The following is a 24117-nucleotide window of genomic DNA, read 5'->3' on the forward strand; positions in this document are numbered from 1 at the left end:
TCTTTATTTTTATTTTTATTTTTTATTTCTGTTATATATATTCTTTTGCATATTGCTAGCTTGGCTTTGCAATTTACCTTTTTCTTTCTTTTTTTTTTTTTTTTGCTTTGCTTTCCTTTTCGGTGTTCGTGCTTTTGCTGTTCCAAGGATTGGGACCAATAGTCGTGGTCAATCCGATATAACCCTGTATGGAGTACCTCTTTTTCACAGCTGTGTGAGTTTGGTTTTATTCCTGACTAATCTATCATTTCTATATTACACGGGCGTCAAAGACAATAAAAAGCCATATTATCTTCAGGTAAAAAGCTAACAAAAACCCCACCCAGAAACGCCTTTTTCACATGCACAATACATAAAGGGTTGCCTTTTGCGGGACCCTGTCCACCCCCTTGTCTATAAATGATACAATTATAGCCATTCATCCCACTTGCTCCCGTCTTCACAAAGAATCTTCACCGCCGTCGCCCTCTTTGACCCCGTGAAGCGCCGGCGCCATTCTTCCCTGTCTCCCCGTCGCCATTGGTCATCCACTCACGGCCCGCGCCGGGACTACGTCTGCGCATCGTGCCGGGCCCCACTGCGATGATGTCTTCGCCGCTCTCGCTATCTGAGATATCTAGTAGCACGGGCATGTGGAAGGCGTCAACGGCATTGTTGCTGTTGCTGTTGTTATCGTCGTCGTCGTCGGCGCCGTTGTCCATGGGTTGTTCGATGGTAAGGACGTCGGGGATTTCGTCTTCTTGGTCGAGGCGGCGCTGGTGGATTTCTTCGGCGGGGTGGACGTCGAATTCGTCTTCTCGTTCGATGTATTCGACGTTTTCTTCGACTTCGCCGAAATCAGGGGCTAGGGCGGACCATTTCTGTGGTGAGACGATGGACCAGGTGTATATGCAGCCGGATTCGAGCCCGCAGGCGACGACCATGGGGCGGGTGGGGTGCCATTCTACCACGCCGAGTTCTTCGCGGGGGCCTTCGAGGATCTTGACGAGGGAGCCGTGGCTGCGTTCCCAGACGTAGATGTCGGGGTTCATGAATGTGGAGGCAGTGACGAATTCGCCGGTTGAGGAGAAGGCGACGTGGTTCCAGCTTAGGCGGTTGACAACGTCTTGGAATTTGTGTTCCACTTGGACTTTGATATTGGCGGCTTCGAGGTCGGTGCCTAGTTGGGAGAGGTCGGGCATGAGGATTGTTCGAATGACACGGTCTGAGCTGTTTACGAGGAGGTCTCGGCCATTGCTCGCGAGGCGGAGGAGGATGACCACTCCGTTGCAGAGGCGGGTGGAGTGGATGGTTGCGCAGGTTTCTGTTTCGATGATGTTGATCCAGCCCTTTGATGTGCCGGCTATGATATGATTTCCGAGCGCAGTGAAGATTGTAACGCAAGTCGAGTGTTTCGCATCTTGAGCGGCTTGTTTCGCGGCTACTGCTGGATCGACTTCTGGTGCACGAAGAGGAGCGGAGGGGAGGATTCGTTTAACTGGTTTTGGTGATGAGATATCGACGAGAGCTGGTTGTTCTTCAAAGAGAGATGCGACAAAAAGTAGACTAGGCAAGTAAGCTGTCAGTATGCAATGATGAGACGGTTCAGTAGGTTAACGAGGAGGAAGGGCCATACTGATTAAAAGGATGCAATTCCGCAATATACACAGGAGCTTCGAACCGGACAGTTCGCACCCGCGAACCATCTCTCATGTCCCAGAGAATACATTTCCAGTCCTGCGACGAACTGAGAAGGTACCGGCCATTTCTGGACCAACTGCACACCTGCCAGGTTAACCGTCTCAATTCTCTCAAATATTCCGGCGCCACACGAACCTTAACGATTGAATCTGCCTGGTATGACCCCTCAGTTTGCGTGCGACTCCGTTTGTCTCGACATCGAATATCACTACTGTGCCGTCCACCTAGTATTAAAGGTCAATTTCGCGTTTCGGTATTGGACCGCCTTGGGAAACGAACTCGTCCGGAGGCTAGATAATCGCCTTTGCGGTTAAAGCGTAAACAGGTTGCATGGCCGCTCCCTGTACCTGGTCAGTAAGTATCATTGATTACCGCCAAAGTAAATACATACTCAGCTTCTCCGTCAAGGTGTCCGGGTAGTCCTGAGCTAGGACAAAAGGATCAAGGAGAGACAAATTCATTTTGTGGTGAATATATCATTTCAAGCAGGAACACAAGAAGAGAGACAAATTCCCTAGCCTGGGAGAATAGGCCAGGAGAGCAGACTGTTAACTAGCATTGAGCACTGCTGGTGGAGATCGTTTGTATCATCGAGGGAATCGTAAATGTTACAGTAGAAACTGGCGGCCATTTGGGAATAGAGAAGGCGGTCAGAGCCCATTTAAAAGGGAGCACCTGTTGGTAGCAACGCCGAAACTAACTACTCCGATTGGCCATTAAGGCGGTGAAAGTGAACAATTGCCAAGAAATTGGCTTTAGTACCGGCATTTTTAGAGAGGTGACCAACTCACTCTTGAGGCTCGAGAAAACTCGTGCCCCATCGGCGAGAGGCAACCTCCAACCATCTCCCTTTCATCTCCCCGACACGCTGCTTGGCCATCGCCCAACTCCCCAAATTTATCGCATCTGGCATTGCGATATCGTTTAATGGACTAAAGAAGGCGCGGAATTTTATCGTGATCGCCATTTTCGCTCTTTCCCCCTTTCGATTTTCTTGACGTCGGTGAAATAAGGTCGTCGGCGCCCTCGTGGCAAGGGCTGCCAAAGGCCTCAGTTGGCCCAGCTGCTTACAACTGCTATCTTTCATTTCGCCTGCTTGTTTTTCGATTACTCGTCCGAGTCGATCGATTCATTTCGATCGGATACGTTTTTCGCGACCTCGTTCCTGCGTTTACGGACTCGTTTTATCTACACGTCAGCCCGAAGTTAGATTGATCCGACGCGACTATCCGTCATCATGTCGAACGTTTACTTCCCATACTCCAAGGCGCCACTGCGCACTATAAAGGAAATTCAGTTTGGTCTCTTCTCGCCTGAGGAGATCAAACGGATGAGTGTGGTCCATGTCGAATACCCGGAGACAATGGTTTGCAGCTTTTTTTCTTTTGTTTTTTTCCAGGTGTTTTGAGACTGCTGACACGTTGATAATAGGATGAGCAGCGGCAGCGACCGCGAGCAAAGGGGTTGAATGATCCTCGTTTGGGTACGATCGATCGTCAGTGGAATTGCGAGACTTGCGAAGAAGGTCAAAAGGAATGCCCGGGGCATTTCGGTCACATCGAACTCGCAACACCGGTTTATCATATTGGTATGTTCTGAGGAAAATCTTCGTTACTGTCAGTGACCAGGGCCTGTGCTAACATTCATGTTTAGGTTTCTTGACCAAGATCAAGAAACTGTTGGAAACTGTCTGCCACAACTGTGGAAAGATCAAAGCCAAAACGGTTAGTCATCCCTGTTGGGATGGCAAATCTTACCATGGCTCCTTTGCTGACATCGTTCAATCAGGATGACTCTAGATTTCTCCAAGCCTTGCGAACGAGAGACCCGAAGAGGCGTTTCGATCAGATCTGGCGACTTTCCAAGGACGTGTTGGTCTGTGAAGCCGATCCTCCCGAGGATGAGGAGGACCCATTTTCGAAAGAGGGCAAGGAAAAGGGCAGTGGTCATGGTGGTTGCGGTAATGCTCAACCTACGATTCGCAAGGAAGGGATATCGTTGGTCGGAACATGGAAGCCCAGCAAGAGCATGATGGAGGAGGACGATATGCCACAGCCCGAGAAGAAGACCATCACTCCGCAGATTGCTCTCAACGTCTTCCGCAATATCTCCTATGACTCTGTTCGCATCATGGGTCTGAGCAACGACTATGCTCGTCCCGAATGGATGGTCCTTACCGTCTTGCCAGTTCCGCCCCCTCCAGTTCGCCCAAGTGTTCTTGTTGGTGGTAGCACCAGTGGCCAGCGTGGTGAGGATGATTTAACCTACAAGTTGGCTGAAATTGTCCGAGCGAACCAGAACGTTCAACGTTGTGAGCAGGAAGGTGCTCCTGAGCACGTAGTGCGCGAGTTCGAGTCTTTGTTGCAATACCATGTTGCTACCTACATGGACAACGACATTGCTGGTCAACCTAAGGCCATGCAAAAATCGAACCGACCTGTTAAGGCTCTTCGCTCTCGGTTGAAGGGTAAAGAAGGTCGTCTGCGGCAAAACTTAATGGGCAAACGTGTGGATTTTTCCGCTCGTACTGTCATCACGGGTGATCCCAATCTGTCGCTTGATGAAGTCGGTGTGCCTAAGAGTATTGCCAGGACTTTGACTTATCCTGAAGTTGTTACGCCGTACAATATCGAGAAGTTGCAACATCTCGTTTCAAACGGCCCCAATGAGCACCCTGGTGCTCGTTATATAGTCAGAGACAATGGTGAACGTATCGACCTTCGCCATGCGAGAAGGGCCGGCGGTCAGCAGCTTCTTTATGGATGGAAAGTGGAACGCCATGTCATGGATGGCGATGTCATTCTGTTTAACCGACAGCCGTCTCTTCACAAGGAGTCTATGATGGGTCACCGTGTACGAGTGATGCCGTATTCGACTTTCCGAATGAACTTGTCTGTTACGAGTCCTTACAACGCTGATTTCGACGGTGACGAAATGAACTTGCACGTGCCGCAGAGCGAGGAGTCCCGCGCAGAACTCAGCGAGCTTGCGTTGGTTCCCCATAACATTGTATCGCCTCAGCGTAATGGTCCCCTCATGGGTATCGTCCAAGACACACTCTGTGGTATCTACAAGGTTTGTCGGCGGGACACCTTCTTGACCAAAGAGCAGGTTATGAACATTATGCTTTGGGTTCCTGACTGGGACGGAGTCATCCCACCACCGGCTATTATAAAGCCTAGACCCAGATGGACAGGGAAACAGATGATCAGTATGGCGCTTCCCTCTGGGTTGAACCTTCTTCGTGTGGACAAGGACAACTCTGCGCTCGCGGAGAAGTTTTCTCCATTAGCCGACGGCGGTCTTCTTATTCACGGAGGCCAGCTCATGTATGGATTGCTCTCCAAGAAGACTGTCGGTGCTAGCGGTGGTGGTGTTATACACACCATCTTCAATGAATATGGTACAGACGCTACAGTGGGCTTCTTCAACGGCGCTCAAGCCATCGTCAATTATTGGTTGCTGCACAACGGTTTCAGTATTGGTATCGGTGACACGATCCCAGACGCGCTTACAATTCAGAGAATTGAAAACTGTGTCCGCAATCGAAAGAAAGAGGTTGAAGAAATCACTGCCACTGCCACGGAGAACCAGCTTGAGCCACTGCCCGGTATGAACGTGCGAGAAACCTTTGAAAGTAAGGTCTCGCGCGCTCTTAACAATGCTCGTGATGAAGCCGGTAGCGAGACCGAAAAGAGTTTAAAGGACCTCAACCACGCCATTCAGATGGCTCGCTCTGGATCTAAGGGCTCGACTATCAACATTTCTCAGATGACTGCTGTCGTGGGACAACAATCCGTGGAAGGAAAGCGTATTCCCTTCGGTTTCAAATACCGAACATTACCGCACTTCACCAAGGACGACTATTCGCCAGAGTCCCGTGGCTTTGTTGAGAACTCGTACTTGCGTGGCTTGACTCCAACCGAATTCTTCTTCCATGCCATGGCTGGTCGTGAGGGTCTTATCGATACCGCTGTCAAAACTGCTGAAACTGGTTACATCCAGCGTAAGCTGGTTAAGGCATTGGAAGAGGTTACCGTCAAGTATGATGGCACTGTCCGCAACTCTTTGGGCGATATTATTCAATTTATCTACGGTGAAGATGGTCTCGATGGTGCTCACATTGAGAACCAGCGTGTCGACATCATTAGGTGCTCCGATGACAAGTTTAGAGACCGTTTCCGTGTTGATCTCATGGACCCAGAACGGAGTCTTGGACCTGACGTCTTGGAGCAGGCCAACGAAATCGCAGGTGATATGGAAGTCCAGCGGTACCTTGACGAGGAATGGGAAGCGCTTCTCAAAGACCGTGCATTCCTCCGTACCGTTGCAAAAGAAGACGAAGAAATGATGCAGCTTCCGATCAATGTGCAAAGAATCCTTGAAATGGCAAGAAACACATTTAGAATTCGCGACGGAACCATCAGTGACCTGCATCCTGCAGAGGTTGTTCCTCAGGTCCAGTCGCTGCTTGATCGCCTTCTGGTTGTTCGTGGCGATGACCCTATTTCCCACGAGGCCCAGGAGAACGCCACTTTGTTGTTCAAGGCGCAGCTCCGTAGTCGACTGGCGTTCCGGAGACTTGTCACCGAATATTCAATGAACAAGCTCGCATTCCAACACGTGATTGGTGCTATCGAAAGCCGTTTCGCAAGGGCCGCTGCCAGTCCTGGTGAGATGGTCGGTGTCCTCTCTGCGCAGTCCATTGGTGAGCCTGCTACGCAGATGACATTGAACACTTTCCACTTTGCTGGTGTTTCAGCCAAGAACGTTACTCTCGGTGTACCTCGTATCAAAGAAATTCTTAACGTCGCCACGAATATCAAGACTCCGTCGATGACTGTGTACCAGGAGCCTACAAAGTCACACGACAAAGAGGGTGCCAAGCAACTGCGTAGTGCTGTAGAGCACACCAGTCTGAGATCGGTTACCGAAGCTACCGAAATCTACTACGATCCCGACATCCAGACCACGGTGATTGAGAACGACAGGGATATGGTAGAGTCCTACTTCATTATCCCAGAAGATGTCACGGATGACTCTTCTCGGCAATCAAAATGGTTGTTACGTATCATCCTTAGTCGACCTTCGCTTCTTGACAAGGGTCTTACAGTGCAGGACGTTGCGTCGAGAATCAAGCAAGCTTACCCTAAGGATATCGCAGTTCTCTTCAGTGACAACAACGCTGATGAGCAGGTTATCCGTATCCGTCAAATTCAGGATAGCAAAGAAGATGAAGAGGATGATGACATTGAGTACGATGTTACACTCAAGAAATTGGAGCAGCATCTCTTGGATACTCTTACTCTTCGTGGTGTCCCGGGCGTTGACCGAGCATTCATCAACGAGAAGAACAACGTCCGAGTGCTCGAAGATGGCTCCCTCTTCACAAGCAGGACAGACCCACTCTGTAAACAATGGGTTCTCGAAACCAGCGGTTCTTCTTTGGGCGCAGTTCTGGCGATTCCTGGAGTCGACGCTTCGCGTACCTATTCGAACCAATTCATCGAAGTCTTCGAAGTCTTTGGTATCGAAGCTGCACGTTCAGCGGTCCTCCGTGAATTGACACAGGTGTTGGCCTTCGACGGTTCGTATGTCAACCACCGTCACCTGGCGTTGCTGGTCGATGTTATGACCGTTCGTGGATACTTGACCCCGGTTACTCGTCACGGTATCAACCGTGCGGACAATGGTGCGCTTATGCGTTGCTCTTTCGAAGAGACGGTTGAAATTCTCCTGGAGGCGGCCGCCTTTGGAGAGCTTGACGATTGCCGCGGTGTTTCCGAGAACCTAATTCTTGGCCAGATGGCACCAGCCGGTACGGGAGAGTTCGACGTTTACCTGGATCAGAACTTGCTAAATACTGTTGTCTCGAACAACGCACGGTATGGTGTTATGGGATCAATCGGTGCCAAGGATGCTATCATCTCTGATGGTGCTGCGACCCAATACGACACTGGTTCTCCCATGCAGGAGAGTGCGTACATCGGCACTCCCGACCCCGAATCGAACTTCTCCCCGATTCGCCAGGCCGGCGCCGAGACTCCTGGTGGCTTTACAGACTACCAGCCATCTGCTGGGTTCGGTGGGTTCAGCCCAGCGGCGACGAGTCCGGCTGGATACTCCCCCACAAGCCCATTCAACACAAGTCCAACGTCTCCTGGCTATTCTCCGACATCGAGTTACTCTCCTACGTCGCCTGGCATGTCTATCACTAGTCCTCGTTTCATGACATCGCCTGGTTTCTCTCCTGCTAGTCCATCGTTCGCCCCTACGTCGCCTGCTTACTCGCCTACGTCGCCAGCATATGGACAAGCGTCTCCGACGTCTCCGTCCTACTCTCCGACGTCGCCTGGGTTTTCTCCCACCTCGCCCAACTACAGCCCGACATCGCCAAGCTTTAGTCCGGCTTCTCCTGCCTTCAGCCCTACGTCACCTAGCTACAGTCCGACTAGTCCTGCTATTGGTGGTGCAGCCCGACACTTGTCTCCCACTTCACCTACCTCTCCCAAGTATACGCCCACATCTCCAGGCTGGTCACCTACCAGTCCTCAGCAGTATTCACCAACTTCGCCAAACTTTGCTGGCTCACCTACGTCTCCTGGCGGGCCGACGTCCCCCAGTTACAGCCCTACTTCACCAGCATACAGCCCTACGTAAGTTGTCTTGCCTGAAGAATTTTAAAAGTTCTCAGGTTGACTAACATTCATGATAGGTCTCCACGTCAGTAAAGCTAGTTGTGTCTTGCTTTGCTTTCCTATGGTCTTCGTTGTATTATTGTACCCATGTTGTCGAACGAAACATAAAAAGAATCATTTTGCATCATATTTCAGCTGCACGGAATTGGTTGGTTATTTTAGTTTCACCATCTGGGGGTCTGCGGCCTTTTGTCAAATGTATGTTTCTTTTCATGCTCCAGCCTGAAAACGGTGTTGTTTCTATTCTCTTGCGTTCCCCTTAATAGCTTTCTTTTTCTCTTGATTTCTCTTTTCGCAGCCGGCCTTCGGAGATTGTGAATGATTTGGTGGATTGGCTACAGACGTTTTCTTTAAGCTCATCGAAATACCAAAGTGTTCTAGATTTGAAAATCCCCTTCATGGAGCGTTTCTCGAGTTGGTGTTTTCTTTTTTTCAGCTTATCTATTGCTTTCCCCCTAATGAGTGGTGTCTGTTTTCATGAAGCATATTGTTATTGATTGAATGTATTACTCCCATCAGATCATGTATACAGAATAGTGAGAAAAATATAAAAAAAAAAAAATATACAGAGAAACTTCAGCCCTAGTAGAACAATAGTTCATGTCTTAACGTAGATCTGTATACTTGTAGTTTGAGTAGCTTGGCGTCGGCGAAATGAAGCTCCGCGGGACAGGTGGCTTGTTCCGATAGAGGAACTGTGATGTTATCTCCCCGACTATCAACAACGAGTATTCGACATAGGTATATTTGATTGAATGTCAGGTGTCGCAATGCGTCTAACACCCCAGATTACACCGAGTTGATATCAGTCACCATGAAGTGGTTATGGCGATTCGTTCTTCCCTTGGCGCTGCGTAAGTAGCTCTCCGCAGAGACCAAGATAACTTCGAAGGAAATGAAGACGCTGACCTTTGCCAAATTTTGTTCGCGCAGTTCTATTGCAGGCACTTGTGGTTGAGTCAAATGATGCGTCTGCATCTACAGCTATTGCTCGCGAATCCGCGGAGCCTCGAGCCGGCGGGGCTACCGACGCGCGCCCAGAGAATGGTGAGTTGGAGAATTGTTTGGGAATACATTTGAATAGCGATGGCTGAATTTTCTTGTTTTACTTTGTCTAGAGCATGTTACATCCGCGTTGAAGATCCTCCGTGACCCTAGACTTTCGACCGTTCAATCGGACAAGCCATACGGTATCGTTGGCTACACTCTACACTACACCAAAGGCGCCTTCCGAATCCTGTTCATGAATGGACCTTCCCAGGAAACGAATACACGAAAATTCAACCCCAATGTGGCCAAGGCCGTGAAGGAGCTGGAGATCGCGGCACAAGAGGACCAAGACCCCGACGCGATGTTCCTACTGGCGGAGATGAACTTCCACGGCAACTTCACGCACCCTCGCGATTTCAGGCAGGCGTTCCAATGGTACGATAACCTCGCGTACTCGACGGGAAACAGCACGGCGCAGTATATGCTGGGTTTCATGTATGCAACTGGAATTGGAGGCGGCGTTGAGCGCGACCAGGCGAAAGCATTGTTATATCATACGTTTGCGGCGGAGGGAGGCAATACGCGGTCTGAGATGACGCTGGCTTATCGCCATCATGCTGGCATTGGAGCTCCCCGGGACTGCGATGAGGCTACCTATTATTACAAGAGGGTGGCGGACAAGGCCATCCAGTACTATCGTTCTGGACCGCCTGGGGGCCATAATTTAATCCGCGAGGCATTTCGCTGGGCTGATGAAGAGGGGGGCGTCTATGGTGAAGGTGCCAGCATGTCGAGTTCAGGACCGAATGCATTGCGGGACTCGCAGTCTAGCACCGAGGCCAGCCTGGAAGATGTTTTGGAGTACTTAGATTTGATGTCGAGGAAAGGAGAGCTGAAAGCCACCTTTAGCCTGGGCAAGATGCACTATGATGGAGCACGAGGCATGCCCCGGAGCTTTTACAAGTCTCTGAAGTACTTCAAGCAGGTTGCGAGACGCTACTGGAATAAAGATGGCTCCATCAACCCCAATCATCCCATGGGAATTGATAAATTGGCTGCCAAGGCAGCTGGTCATATCGGGTTGATGTACCTTCGTGGTGAGGGCGTGGAGCAGAATTTCAGCACGGCTTTCACTTGGTTCAAACGCGGATTGGTTAACGGGGACCCGCTATGCCAACATGAAATTGGACTGATGTATCTTCATGGATACGGTGTCAACCAGGATGCATACAAAGCGTCTGCATACTTCAAGGCCGCGTCGGAGCAGAACTACCCAGGATCGGCAACAAGATTGGGTGCTCTATTCCTTGATCAAGGTGACGTCTCTACGGCCACGAAATACTTCGAGCTAGCCGCGCACTGGGGCTGGATGGAAGCATTTTACTATTTGGCTGAGATGTCCAACAACGGAGTGGGCAGACAGCGACACTGCGGGATGGCCGCATCGTACTATAAAATGGTCGCGGAACGGGCAGAAGCCATCCACTCATCCTTTCTTGAAGCAAATAATGCGTACAAAGACGGGGATAAAGAGCGCGCTCTGATCGCCTCAATGATGGCCGCAGAGCAAGGATACGAAAACGCTCAGGCCAATGTCGCGTTTCTCCTCGATGAGCAGCGTTCCCTGCTGCCAGTTGACTCCGTCCTTTCGTATGGTACAAACGCCGGTCGACCGCAACGCTCGTCATCCCTACTCAAGAATGCCGCGCTAGCTATGATATACTGGACTCGTTCGGCTAAGCAAGCGAATATTGACTCCTTGATCAAGATGGGCGACTATTACCTCACGGGGACCGGTATTTTAGCTGACGCTGAGAAGGCCTCAACCTGTTACCATACAGCTGCCGAGGCTCATCATAGTGCACAGGCTTATTGGAACCTTGGTTGGATGCATGAGAACGGAGTTGCAGTTGACCAGGACTTCCACATGGCCAAGCGGTACTATGACTTGGCGCTGGAAATTAACTCTGAGGCGTATCTGCCAGTGAAGCTTAGCTTGATTAAGCTCCGGCTGCGGAGTTACTGGAATATCATCACCAATGGCAATATTAAACCCATTCAGGAGGAAGAAGGTAAGTCCTTGCACATTGCATGTTACCGAAGCATACGCTGATCATGACTTCAGATTCGAAACCCCGTCGAACCTTCAAAGAATGGGTCACAGCATTCATCGAAAATGACGAGGAAGAAGAAGCCCGCTTTCGAGCCCAAATGTACAGACAACGAGCCGAAGAAGACGAAATGTTGGGAGCCAGCGGCGATGCACACGAGGAAGGCCATGATGACGGGTATTACGATGATATGGAGCTTGATATTGACGAGAGCCTCCTCGAAGGCCTTATCATATTCACCTTGGCTGCGACTCTGCTTGTGCTGATATACATCAGACAACAAAGAAATCGCCAGAGACCTAATGGAAATGGTGCCGATAACCAGGGGGCTCAAGGGAATGCGGATGATCGAGGGTTCTTCCCAAGACCTGGGGAGCCGGAGTTCAATCAATGGGTTGCGGGGGGGATAGGGCATTGATAATGATATAGGATTATCAGCGTATTCCTTATTTTGAATTCATCATATCCACTGTTTTTATTTGAAAATATCACTTGGCATAATCTAGTGTTACTCTTTTAAGTTGGCATGCATTGATGTCATCAGTCTTATCGATAAGCACCCTTCAGATTTCCGGCGCGTCTCGTCGCTCGTCTCGAGTCTCCACAACCATCTTGACTCTGTGCATCACCATTGGCTCTTACCATGTAACGAGCTGGTCGAGAATATTAAAGTCATAATGGTCAACATGTCCGGAAAGCGCCGTCGTCTCGAAAACGCGACATCCACGCTCACCAAACCGTTCAAATCACCTCTCCGCCGGCCAGTGCAAGCAAACAACCAGAAAGGAGACGACAAGTCATCCACAGCCGCAATTCCACGCAGTACAATCACCGAGAAAGACGAAATAAACACACCTGGCCGAACCTCAACTCCCACAGCAACCTCCAACCCAACCTCCCAAACCCGCAAACGAAAGACCACCACCACCAACACAATAACACCCACCAAAAAAAGCTCCATCCTCCTCGATCCCGAAATATCCGCTCTCCAAAAACACCACCGCAGCCTCCAATCCCGCCTCGCAACCCTCCACACCGACCTCGACACCGCTCAACAAGCCCTTCGCATCGAGTCCTCGAACCGCGAAACAGAACTTGAATCCCTAATTGCCAAATGGAAAGCTATTAGCCAGGACGCGGCGGAGGAAGTATTTACGGGGGCACAGGAAAGGGTTGCAAGGATGGGGGGTATGGGGGCTTGGAGGGGGCAGATGAGGAGTCAGCAAGAGAGGTGGGAGAGAGAGGAGATGGAGGATTGGTTTGGGAGTGCGGAGGCGGCCGGGGGTGAGGTTGATTATGGGGATGAAGATGGGATTGTGAGGAGGAAGGAGGAGGTGCTAGCGGAGTTAGGTGCTGCTAAGGAGAAAGAGGAGAGTAACAAGGAAGAGGAAGAGAGGGGCGATGAGAATGAGGTATGCTTCCCTATTTTACTTTCCGGGTGCGATTCTGGGGTTTTTTAAAAATGATACTGATTTGACAGGAATTTACCATGGACTTCATGCTCAGAACGCTAAACATCGACCCGCAAATGATCGGATTTGACGTTACTGGACAAAAATGGACCAAGAACTGAGACCTTGTGTGGGAATGTACGACTGAACTTATCAGAGCCATCTGATTGTATGTGTATGCGTTTCGCGTGTTTATGCTCCCTTTACTTCACGATGAACGATATAGACAGGCGTTTAAAGGTGTACTTAATCTAAGACAAAGCGGATCAACTTCGAATAACGATGCTTTGACTTATCTCCTCCGCATTTCAGTCTTTTGTATACAGGGCCCGATCACCATGCCGAGAGATAATGCCCATCCTTATCTACCTACAGATGATAACAAGCCAGACATAAGAACCTTACATATGCTTCTTTTGCTCTATTTTCGAGACATATTGTTAATCCTCAGATATATGTCAGCATGTCTGATATCAAAACTAAAACCGAAGCTATGGCATCAACGACCGAAACGGATAAAAAACACGATGACTACGCTACCGGAGTCATCCATGACATTGGCGCTGATCTATATGCAGAAGCTGCTCAATTTACAGCTGAAGAACTGGAAGAAGAAGGAGCTCGAGTGCGCAAGATACTGGATTGGCGGATTATGCCTATTGTGAGTTGCCTCAGCACATGATTACATGCATTTCCTGATAGCTCTTGATGGATAGCTCTATGTTACCTATGTCATACAATTCCTAGGTAAAAAAAAAAAACCTCCCCGTTGGAGAATATGGTATCAAAACTAACCTCATCAACGGCATTCAGACAAACTATCCCTAAACTACGCCTCCGCCTACACCCTAATCCCCGATCTCACCCTCCAAGGCCAGCGCTACTCGTGGGTCGCAGCAATATTCAACTTTGGCTACCTATTCTGGGCGATCCCAGCGAATCTATTGATTCAGCGTCTGCCAATTGCCAAGTACATGGGTGGGATGATCTTGATATGGGCTGTTATTCTCATTGCACATGTGGGAGCGAAGAATTATGCTGGGATACTGGTTCTGAGATTTTTACTTGGGATGGCTGAGGCGGGTGTAAGTCCTTGCAGTGAGTCCTTATCGAGTTACCAAAGTAGTAGGAGCCAGATATTGACACACTCAGTGATGACAATCACATCCATGTACTACAAACGCTCGGAACAACCCCTCCGTCTAGCCACCTGGCTCAGCGGAAATGGTGTAGCCACAATGCTCGGAGCTTTATTAGGCTTCGGTCTAGGACACTCCCACAACACACAACTACACAGCTGGCAACTAATTTTCCTCACATTCGGTCTCCTAAACTTCGTCTGCGGCTGCGTCTTCCTCTGCCTAATGCCCGACTCACCAAACACAGCCCACTTCCTCACTCACAAACAACGCATCGTCGCCGTCCAACGCGTAGCAGCAAACATGATCGGCGTTAAAACCAAAGAACTCAAACCTCGCCAAGCTCTCGAAATTGCCTACGACCCTAAAGTCCTCTCATGCATAGCTGTCGGCATCGCATGCGGCATAATTAACGGCGGCGTCTCCAATTTCGCCTCCGCCCTAATCAAAGGCTACGGCTTCAATGGCATCAATGCAACTCTTCTGCAACTCCCTACCGGCGCCTTCGAAGCCCTCATCGTACCCCTCTGCGGCCTAATTGCAACCTTTATCCCAAACTCCCGCTGCGCCGTCCTCGCGGGTGTCTGTCTCATCCCGTTTGGTGGACTATTGGGTATCCGCTTCACGAGGCTGGACCAGCGCTGGACACTGGTGGGGTGTACGTGGTTGCAGTATATCGTGGGGGCGCCGGTGATTATCTCATGGAATATACTGACGACGAATGTGGCCGGGCATACAAAGAGGTCTGTGGCTAATGGGTTGTGGTTTACGATGTATGCAGCTGGGAATGTGGCGGGGGCGAATATCTTCTTTGAGAGGGAGGCGCCGCGGTATTACTCGGCATTGGCGGGGTTGTTGGTTTGTTATGCGGGGATAGTGGTTTTCGCTGGGGTTATTTATGCATCGATGAGGGGGCAGAATTGGAGGAGGGACAGGGACGGATGTTCAGACTTATGGGGGAGTTCGGGGAATGGCGCAAATGCTCATGCACAGGCGGTTTTGGATGGGTTGAAGGATTTGACTGATATGGAGTCGAGGCATTTTCGATATGCGCTTTGATAGTAGGATGTGGAATAGAAACATGGACTTAATAGGTTACATCATTAGAAAATTTGATAAATCACAGAACAAACAAGAAAAAGTATCTTTGTTCTTTTCTAGGACTATACTGGTACTATATAATCCAGAATATTCCACTCCTTGCCCTTCCAGCACCTCTCCTGCTTCCAAAGCAACAAGTACTTTGCACCTGTGCGCTCAAGCCGTGCCGCATCCCACATTATGTGTCCCTAGCGGCGGATATCACCATTAGTTTCAGCTAGCCACGCAGTGGTTTAGGAATCCCGCCATGCTATTGTCTATGACAGCAGTGGATGCTTCTTATTTTCACCCTTAAAAGGTGGTGGGCCGCGCTAACCTTCACTTAATTCTTGTAACCCTTGCTGCCGCACATCATGTGTTGTATTACCCAGGCTTTCATCTTGAAAGTTGAGCGTTGGTCGTTCAATATGCTCCTAAATTTGTTGAGACCAGGACTGTGTATCCTTGATCTGAAAGACATATTGCAGGAGCTCAAGGCCACGGGAGAGTGTTCCCCCTAGGAGACATTCTCTATCCCCTATCGAGTGGTTGTCAGTTGTACTCTCAGATAAATGAAAGTTGCTAACCATGGCTATTTGCAATGCCGCGCTCTACTAACTTACTAATGAAGAAGTCACGTATGCCACGTAGAGTTCGAATGTTTCGGACGATAGATCATGAGGTATTTGCTGGCTTTTATGTGGTAGAATTCGGAACCTTAACACTCAAACATATGGCTAGGGCTGACCACAACAGTCGCTGACAATCAGTTGAGAGGGGAAAGAGAAAAACGCGCCAACTGAGCAACAATTGTTTTCGGCATCTTCTGATCTGGGAGGACTAAGCGAGGATAAAGAAGATGATATCTCCTTATTTTGTTTTGATTTTTGGTTATTCAAGCAGGAAGTGATTGCATTTGCACCTTGCATTCTTTGATAGTCCTTGTTACTTCGTAGCGTGGCATCCGAATAGTAGGCATCTAATCATTACGATTTCATGGGAACTCTTCGAACTGTTTAAATAAGCCCGTACCGATGCACCAAAATTCCCCAAAACAACTAGGTCATCCGCCCCGTTAAGCCTCAACGCCGAAATGCACCCATTACCCACGTGCTTCATCACGAAATCTCCATCCCCTCAAGATCCTCTCCATCGTAATCATCATCATCTATACCAGCATTACCAAGCGCCAGCTGCTGCCGCTTCAGATCCCGATTCAAACCAAGCCCATCCGCCCCCAAGACACCCACCATTTCCAGTTCGGATCCTGTGATAATTCGTCCCTCAGTATCAGCTACTTCACACAGCTCGATCATGCTCTGTTTGTTTAGAGATTTGAAGCCGTCTGTCCGCACGATGCGGCCCCAATGCGCGAGACAGAATTGCGCAGCACGGCGCATCAGCCATTCTTCGTTTGTTCGACCCGCTCGTTCCCAGACGATGGCTGCGTTCTCGACATCAAGTTCGCGACTTAGTCGATTTACGCACAAAAGGCGGAGTTTGGGCATGTCGTAGAGATTTGCCATTACGAGCATCCCTGCTGCATCGATTATATCGGAGCAATACTCTGGATGACCGGATATGCTATCTGTGTAAAGGTAGTACAGAAATGCTCGGACGACCGAGTAGGGCTCAGGGATATGCATCCTGTTTGCGTGATATTCTGCCATTCTGGAGGAGTAGAGCCGCTTGAAATGGGGCCACCTCAGTTGCAGGATAATGCGATGAACATGAATTGGAGGCGACGTATCCGCATTCGGTGATAAGAAAGTAGTCTCGGACTGTGACGAGGACGAGGCATCTACCATGGCATCTGGGTCTCCATCATCATCGCGGTTGGCGGTAATGATAAAGTCAGCGCCACTGCCAGATTCTGGAGCTTGATCGAAGACAGCAGCTAAGTCTGCCCCTAGGCCCGAAAGGGACGTGGGCCCGGATCCAGAAGCCAGTGTCTTTCGTTGATCCGGTGAAATTGCCCCCATCTCATTTCCCAGCAGCCCGTATCTCTCCAAGTCAATGCAAAGGATTTCACTCATGTGATTCTCATCACTGCCCCCCTGTCCAGCTCCGGAGTTCAGATCACATCCAAGCAACCAAACTCTTGTGCCGTCTGCATTGACGGTGCAGTAATGCCATCGATAACCGGGTTTGAAGATTTCATGTCCGTCTGCCAACCTTTGCCAGCGCAAGGTATCGAGTTCTAACAAAGATAAATTGCATTCATACGTTCGCACAGTCTCAGATGGAGTTATCAGATCGAGCAGCACGCCCGAGGCATACCCCTGGAAATGGGTCCCCGAAAACAGTGCAGGAACGTGAGGTCCTGACTGAAACCGAAGGGAAGATACGGCGCCTGGAGTAGCGGGCTTCCGCCGGTTTAAATTGCGAACTTGGACACTGCCTGAGTTTGGTGCGTAGCTACCGGACCGGCCGGGAAGCTGCTGCGACGGACTACTACTTAAAGTCGAGCCTGGGTCATAAGTCATTCTGTTGCTGAAAATGGCGGGGAGATCCACGGTACCTTGTGATGCCGCAATTCCAAGAGATGGAGAGTTTTTGAGATCAAGCCACCAGATATCGGTTGTCCGCTCCATGTCCGGACCAAGTCCTCCAAAAATCCAGAGACGACCACCCCAGACCCATGCCGTATGATCGAAGCGGGGAGTGAAGTTCCAGGTCCGAGACCAGGTCCAGGTCTTCAAATCCAGGTAAGTCAGACTGTCGAGAATGACACTGTGCTCTCCCGTCACTCCACCAATGATAAACAGATTATCCTCGTAAATCACGGCAGCATGACGATTTCTTCCTCGTGGGATCGGACCTCGAATCTCTGGTTGTGACCAAGTGGAGGTGGGGATATCAAAGATGACGACGTCGGACAGATATTCGCGATGTTCGTTTTCTCCTCCAAATACAATCAATTTGTCACCTTGGTAGAGGGTCGCAGTGTGACCTATATACAAGAAATAGACCAATTAACCCTGTACTCCGTAACGGGAAAAAGAATAGTTGCACGAACCCATGCGAACTCCGGGAATATCCCCATAGTTATCCACCAATTCCCAATGAAGGGTCTGTAGGTCCAGCTTCAGAACGTGGTTGTACACTATTCCATAGTACATTAGTACGAAATCCAATTACGTTCTCTTGAATTTAAGCAAACCTTCGTCGGTGTATTGATCAAATCCTCCAAAGGCGTAGATCTGATCGTTTCCAACATACGTCACGGAAGCATTGACCAAGCATGCGGGGACATGGCCCTGGGCCTTTTTAATGCTCGGGCGGTCGTCCGCACTGCTCCGACGGGTGGCGGCGGGACTGGAGGGCATGAGATATGGCTGCTGGCCGGACACAGAAGACTGGTTCATTGGATTTGGGCCTGGAGACACCATCCAGGACGATTGGCGCGGTGGTAGCGAGTATGGAGGATGGTGTAGGGGCCAGAGTGGGGAACGCTGATGGTTGCCGTGCCATCAGGGTAGACCCTAGGGACAGTTGGCTTAGGGGCCCGACGGAGACCAACCCTCACGAGAAAAAAGGTCAATAGAATGAAATAAAGAGTCTCGATTATTGAATGCTAGAGTGTTCACATTGTATTTCGTTTGCGATGGAGGTTCTGCCCACAAACAATGCTGCTGCTTTAGAGTAAAGCGGCTATAAAAAGTAACGTGATCTGCCAAGATGAGCCTTGCCCATTTGGGAAAGCAGCCCCATGTCAGGTGGATACCTGTCCAGATCCGGACTAGTGCAGCCGTACCTCAGGTAACGGTTGCCCCGGCGAAGAAGAACTATACTCTCTATTTATTCTCTTCCTCTTCCGGGCTCCTTTTTGCTCTCTTCTACATCCTTTTCCCTCCCATTCTCCTCCCTTTTCTCTTTTCCTAATTAACTGGTCTATATTGCCATTTATTCTTCACTAATTCTGCTTTTCGCTTTGCAGTTGTTCCATACTTGCATCCCTTTGTCCACATACGTTCTGACCATTCTACGCCGCAATGGCTACGCCAACGGTATCAACGCCAGTGAAGTCCCATCGAGGCATCTTTGCTTCCAAAACAGCTGGAGGTCGCATGCCTCTCACTCCGTCTCCTCGTCCTAGAGCTGAGAGCGTCACGTCAAACCACTCGTCCCCGTTCACCCCCTCCCGTGACCCAGCGGAGTTCAGCAAAGATGACAAGAAGTCTGTCTATGGAGGAAACCTCACACAATACTTCACCAAGTCAGTCTCGACGAGAGCTTCTCGGAGTTACCGTGAATCTCCCAAGTCCAACATCGCCCGTATCCGCAAGTCCCCGAAGCACCTGGAGCTGGGTGTTTCGGAGTGGACCTTGACTGGTACTGGTCCCTCATCCTCGCAGTCTCCTTCGGCCAACGAGCGTACACGTAAAGAGCCCTCCGCACGCAAAGAAATCTCGACCCGCACACGATCTGGCAAGACCACGGTTCGCGTTCCGCACAATGCTGGTGACCGATTTATTCCCAACCGCACCGCAAGTGAAGGGCTCGCAACTGCTGGTACTGCGAAGCCGGAGGAAAGCCAGCGCCCAAAGACCAGTGGCAATGGCAAAGAAGGTTCTTCTGTGCTTGCCAGCGCAGCTAGCGCTTTTGATATTGGTGGTCGTGGAAGCAGCGACGAGGAACTCACAGCGGCGCTTGACAACTTGGGCTTGGAAGATAACGAGGCCTCCACTTCTTCATACACACGACCAGCACCGGATGCGGTTGCGTACGAGTCATCACTGGCCGATGCCTGTGGTGTGAACCTGAACACCAAAATCCTTGCCTTCAAGCCTCCTCCGCCCGAGTCGTCCAAGCCCATTGACCTTCGGGCTCAGTACAACCGTCCTCTCAAGCCTAGCAAGTCACAGTCCGCCCAGTTCCGTCGGAGAATTCAGACGGCTCCAGAGCGTGTTCTCGACGCCCCCGGCCTACTCGACGACTACTATCTCAATCTCCTCGACTGGAGCTCTGGAAACCAGGTGGCTATTGGTCTCGAGCGCAATGTCTACGTGTGGTCCGCCGACAGCGGGTCTGTTGACTGCCTGATGGAGACCTCCCCTGATACGTATGTGAGTAGTGTCAAATGGAGCGGTGATGGTGCTTATGTAGGTGTTGGTCTGGGCACGGGTGAGGTTCAGATTTGGGACGTTGAAGAGGGGACCAAGCTTCGAAGCATGTACGGCCACGACTCCCGTGTCGGTGTTATGGGCTGGTCCAAGCATACTCTCTCCACTGGTGCACGCAGCGGTCTTGTCTACAACCACGACGTCCGTATTGCCCAGCACAAGGTGGCAGAGCTCGTTTCCCACACATCGGAAGTCTGCGGCTTGGAGTGGCGCTCTGACGGCGCACAGCTTGCGACGGGCGGTAACGACAACCTGGTTAATATCTGGGATGCCCGGTCCCTCAGCGCCCCTAAGTTTACCAAGACAAACCACCGCGCCGCCGTCAAGGCTCTCAGCTGGTGCCCCTGGCAATTGAACCTGTTGGCCACCGGAGGCGGTTCGTATGACCGTCATATCCACTTCTGGAACACCACCACCGGTGCCCGTACCAACAGCATCGACACCGGCTCGCAAGTGACCAGTCTGCGGTGGAGCAACCACTACCGGGAGATTGTCAGCTCGAGTGGATTCCCGGACAACTCGCTGAGCATCTGGAGTTACCCGACCCTGGTCCGCAACATCGAGATTCCTGCGCACGAAACTCGTGTTCTGCACAGCTCGCTGAGTCCGGACGGTCAGCTCCTGGCTACCGCTGCCGCGGACGAGAGCTTGAAGTTCTGGAAGGTGTTTGAACGCAAGGCTGGCACCAGTGCTTCGGCTTCTCGCGAAGGAGGTGTTGGTAGCAAGGCGAAGATGAACAAGTCGATGACCATCCGGTAGATTGCTTTTTGTTATTCATTTTCTTTTTCAAGGCGTTTTGGAAGGCTACAGTTCCTAGGTCATTGGGAGGAGTTGGATGCACATTGGATACTATTTTGGGGCGCTCTTCTCTTCTTGTATGGACATTAGGGACATTGGATATTCTTAGGGTTTCGGGATTAATGCACATACGGTACTCTTTTACTCATTTACTGCCTATACCATTATCAGGTGAATTTACAATAGATTCTACTACAGAGTACAATACACTTTGGGACGAGATCGATCGACGTGCTGACTAAGCACCGGGGCGGCTCTACTTTCGCCGGGGAAATCGCAACTTTCCCCTTCCATCACCCCAAATCCTCCCGTTGACGCCCAGCCCGTTCGCTGTTCCCCGTCTCCCTCCAGATCGAAAAGTGCATTGTTTAGGCCATCAAACGTGTTGTATCGTCCGTCGCAAATCCCTGCTCTAGGTTATTTTGGTGCTTGGGGAGTTGTTCGCTCTGTTCTGCTCGTTATTAGACGCCTGCTGTGGCAACCGACCGGAGTCTTAAGCCAGAGAAACAAAACCATCATCATCTCTTTTATTTGATAGGCTTTTTTTGTTTTAGTGAAAGAAAAGAAGAGGAAAATCAGAAGAAAAGAAAGAAAAGAGAAAATACTTGAACGGATACATTCCTGATCTCCCTCTCGCCCAGCGACCATGTCGAACCAGCTGGTGGTGAGTGGACGAGTCCTTTTCCTAGGGGAATTCACTGGGAGTTATAGCTGTTCCCGGTGTCTTTCCTTCTTTCATTCTGTTTAGTTATGATAGATCCTGGCCATCTCGTTGCTGTTGTTAGAATTTTGAAGCTGATACCACGGTGATCTCCCCACAGGGCACGGTGTTCGATCTCGTCATTCAGGAGGTCTGTGATTCCTCTCAGGTTGATTTCGAAGAGAGTGGTGTGGACCAGCAGACGTTGTTAGACCTGCGACAGGTATGTTCTTTTTTTTTTTTTTCCTTTTTTTTTCATCGTTCTTCGTCGTTCTCGTGAGTCATCTTGAGGAGGGTGCGGGAAGCTGTGTGAGGGGAAGCCACCGCCTTTTAGAGACCTCTTTTATAGGAGCCTCAGCGCCAAGCACGCCCCCGGTTGCCGGATTCGGACGGTTGCCTGAGCATGGGACTGTACATTTTTTATCTGCATTTTTCTTCATACCATCACACCTCTACCTTTATCAGGCTAACACTTTGATTACAGAGCTGGCAGAAAAAACTCTCGTCGCTTGCCGTTGCCCAATTCCCATGGGACCCGCCGCCGCCCCAAGCTGCCCCGGCTCAGTCGCAGAACCAGATCCTTCCTCCTACTGCGACCGTTCCATCAAATGCTCCCAGACCTAATCCCCCTCAAACCCAACAACAACATGTTCCTCACTCAACACCACAATCTGTCTCCGGATCAGTGCCTCCGCTCCAGGCGCCCACACCCGTTGGAGCAGCCCCCAATATGAACCAACAACCCTACATCAAGACTGAGCCTGGATTGAACGGTCAAGCAGGGTACCCTCCCATGAATAACATAATGTCAGCAAACCCAAACTCTCAGTTGGCTCGTGAACGTGCTGCCACCTTAATGCAACAACGATTCGGGGCTGCTGCCGCCAATTCCGTCAGCCAGCTTCAAGCTCAGTCACAGTCACCGTCACAGCCACCGCCGTTGACCATGCCAGGACAGCCGCGTCCACAGAACTCTCAGCCTCAGCAACAACAACAACAACAGCAGCAGCAGCAGCAGCAGCAGCAGCAGTACCAGGTGTCCAATGGCCAGGCCCCGCTGATCAAGCAGGAACCCGGTTACCCGCCCATGAACCAACAGTTCCTGGGTAATGCTCAAACCGATGGCGCCGGTGACGCACTGTCAGAATGGAAAGCAGAGGTTGCTCGACGGCGGGAAGCTGCCCAGCGTGAGCCGGGTCAGAACGACAGAATCCTCCGTGAGCACTTGAAACAGCGTATGCTCGACATGGAGGGTGGTGGTCTTCTCGCTCCATTGGAGGAGCGTCAACAAAAGCCATCATCTTCTACAACACGGAAACTTGCTGCTGATATCGCGGCCCCTGATGCAGAGCCAGCTTCGTCGATTTCGATTGCACAAGCACCCCGGGCACAAGCACAATTCGACGGTCCTGGCGGCGATGACGAGGGAGAGGAAGACGATGAAGATGCTATTAACTCCGACCTAGATGATCCTGAAGACCACGAGGCTGATGAGAATGAAGCTGAAGACGCCGTTGGACAGGTTATGCTCTGTACTTATGACAAGGTGCAGCGGGTGAAAAACAAGTGGAAGTGTACATTAAAGGACGGTATTCTGACCACTGGCGGTAAAGAGTAAGCTTCTTCCCTTTCCGGACTATGCATACATTATTTGAGGATGGTTATTAACTGTACTAGATACGTCTTCCGCAAGGGCCAAGGCGAATTTGAATGGTAGATCCCAAGCCCAAATTGTGGTATTCTTTGACTCTATTCTTGCTCTTGTACCTTTCTTAGTCATAGTAGCAACGCGGAAAAGTCTCGCTAGACTACGAGAAATAAAGGAAACACAAGAAGTAAAAACAAAAAAGGGATATAAGAAAGTGGTGAACGGAAAGAAATTGCAATACTTGGTTCCTACCCACAGAATGAATGAATTTCATATCTCCCATGATTTTACTCTTATGAAAACAGCATGTACTATCAGAGTGTCTCTGCTTCTCTTGCTTTCTGTCGCTACTGTTTTCCTTTTCCTTGTTTCTTTAGGATGTCCCACCTTTGGATTTCTCTGACGACTTCAATATCAATCATCTAGCGCTGACTCGTCACAACGGCTGTCTTTTTCAATCCTCTTTTTCTTTCGCTTCATGTGGTTTTATTAGATCAATTTCGGCCTAGGTAAATGAAATTGGCAACGGTGCTTGTTTTATCTCCATTATCTGTCTTGCGTAGATCCATTCAGGGTTATGAAATATGAAATGCGACTCGATGGAGTATGTCACGAAGTTACAATAGCTACAAGTTGAACCCAAATCCAGAACGTTTAAAGTAAAAGGTCATCGAGGAAAAATGAATTGAAAGAAAA

General features: G+C 50.1%; 8 protein-coding genes across 8 annotated transcripts; 6 read left to right on the forward strand and 2 right to left on the reverse strand.

The window, feature by feature from the left end:
• Window positions 1–452: 452 nt before the first annotated feature.
• EURHEDRAFT_399336 (Set1-mediated histone H3-K4 methylation subunit Swd1) lies at window positions 453–2141 on the reverse strand (the record flags this gene model as incomplete). Its single annotated transcript, XM_040779915.1, has 5 exons — window positions 453–1545; window positions 1616–1756; window positions 1816–1904; window positions 1960–2027; window positions 2072–2141. 5 exons carry the CDS (start codon window positions 2139–2141, stop codon window positions 453–455), a joined length of 1461 nt encoding a protein of 486 aa, XP_040642724.1.
• A 776-nt stretch (window positions 2142–2917) lies between these two features.
• EURHEDRAFT_446535 (DNA-directed RNA polymerase II core subunit RPO21) lies at window positions 2918–8340 on the forward strand (the record flags this gene model as incomplete). The annotated part of the gene is made up of 4 exons (XM_040783612.1): window positions 2918–3046; window positions 3112–3268; window positions 3334–3404; window positions 3469–8340. 4 exons carry the CDS (start codon window positions 2918–2920, stop codon window positions 8338–8340), a joined length of 5229 nt encoding a protein of 1742 aa, XP_040642725.1.
• A 757-nt stretch (window positions 8341–9097) lies between these two features.
• Window positions 9098–12012, forward strand: EURHEDRAFT_408279 (ubiquitin ligase complex subunit HRD3). The gene is made up of 4 exons (XM_040780788.1): window positions 9098–9232; window positions 9312–9425; window positions 9497–11440; window positions 11494–12012. Exons 1-4 carry the CDS (start codon window positions 9193–9195, stop codon window positions 11895–11897), a joined length of 2502 nt encoding a protein of 833 aa, XP_040642726.1. The 5' UTR covers window positions 9098–9192; the 3' UTR covers window positions 11898–12012.
• Window positions 12013–12098: 86 nt separating this feature from the next.
• EURHEDRAFT_408280 (putative DNA repair protein Dds20/Mei5) lies at window positions 12099–13276 on the forward strand. The gene is made up of 2 exons (XM_040780789.1): window positions 12099–12891; window positions 12960–13276. Exons 1-2 carry the CDS (start codon window positions 12166–12168, stop codon window positions 13050–13052), a joined length of 819 nt encoding a protein of 272 aa, XP_040642727.1. The 5' UTR covers window positions 12099–12165; the 3' UTR covers window positions 13053–13276.
• Window positions 13277–13387: 111 nt separating this feature from the next.
• Window positions 13388–15195, forward strand: EURHEDRAFT_408282 (putative MFS allantoate transporter). Its single transcript, XM_040780790.1, has 4 exons — window positions 13388–13591; window positions 13647–13677; window positions 13744–14028; window positions 14083–15195. The coding sequence occupies exons 1-4, from the start codon at window positions 13394–13396 to the stop codon at window positions 15126–15128; spliced, it is 1560 nt and encodes a 519-aa protein (XP_040642728.1). The 5' UTR covers window positions 13388–13393; the 3' UTR covers window positions 15129–15195.
• A 797-nt stretch (window positions 15196–15992) lies between these two features.
• Window positions 15993–18766, reverse strand: EURHEDRAFT_408284 (Kelch motif domain protein). The gene is made up of 4 exons (XM_040780791.1): window positions 18313–18766; window positions 18169–18255; window positions 17671–18102; window positions 15993–17619 (listed from the first exon to the last, which is right to left on the reverse strand). Exons 1-4 carry the CDS (start codon window positions 18515–18517, stop codon window positions 16268–16270), a joined length of 2076 nt encoding a protein of 691 aa, XP_040642729.1. The 5' UTR covers window positions 18518–18766; the 3' UTR covers window positions 15993–16267.
• A 207-nt stretch (window positions 18767–18973) lies between these two features.
• Window positions 18974–21487, forward strand: EURHEDRAFT_125099 (WD40 repeat domain-containing protein). Its single transcript, XM_040777723.1, has one exon. It carries the CDS (start codon window positions 19145–19147, stop codon window positions 21032–21034), a length of 1890 nt encoding a protein of 629 aa, XP_040642730.1. The 5' UTR covers window positions 18974–19144; the 3' UTR covers window positions 21035–21487.
• A 232-nt stretch (window positions 21488–21719) lies between these two features.
• On the forward strand, window positions 21720–23490 carry EURHEDRAFT_374120 (transcription initiation factor IIA large subunit; the record flags this gene model as incomplete). The annotated part of the gene is made up of 4 exons (XM_040778605.1): window positions 21720–21737; window positions 21895–21996; window positions 22258–23387; window positions 23451–23490. The coding sequence occupies 4 exons, from the start codon at window positions 21720–21722 to the stop codon at window positions 23488–23490; spliced, it is 1290 nt and encodes a 429-aa protein (XP_040642731.1).
• Window positions 23491–24117: the final 627 nt, after the last annotated feature.

This window comes from Aspergillus ruber (assembly GCF_000600275.1).
Source record: "Aspergillus ruber CBS 135680 unplaced genomic scaffold scaffold00002, whole genome shotgun sequence".
NCBI classification, from domain to species: domain Eukaryota; kingdom Fungi; phylum Ascomycota; class Eurotiomycetes; order Eurotiales; family Aspergillaceae; genus Aspergillus; species Aspergillus ruber.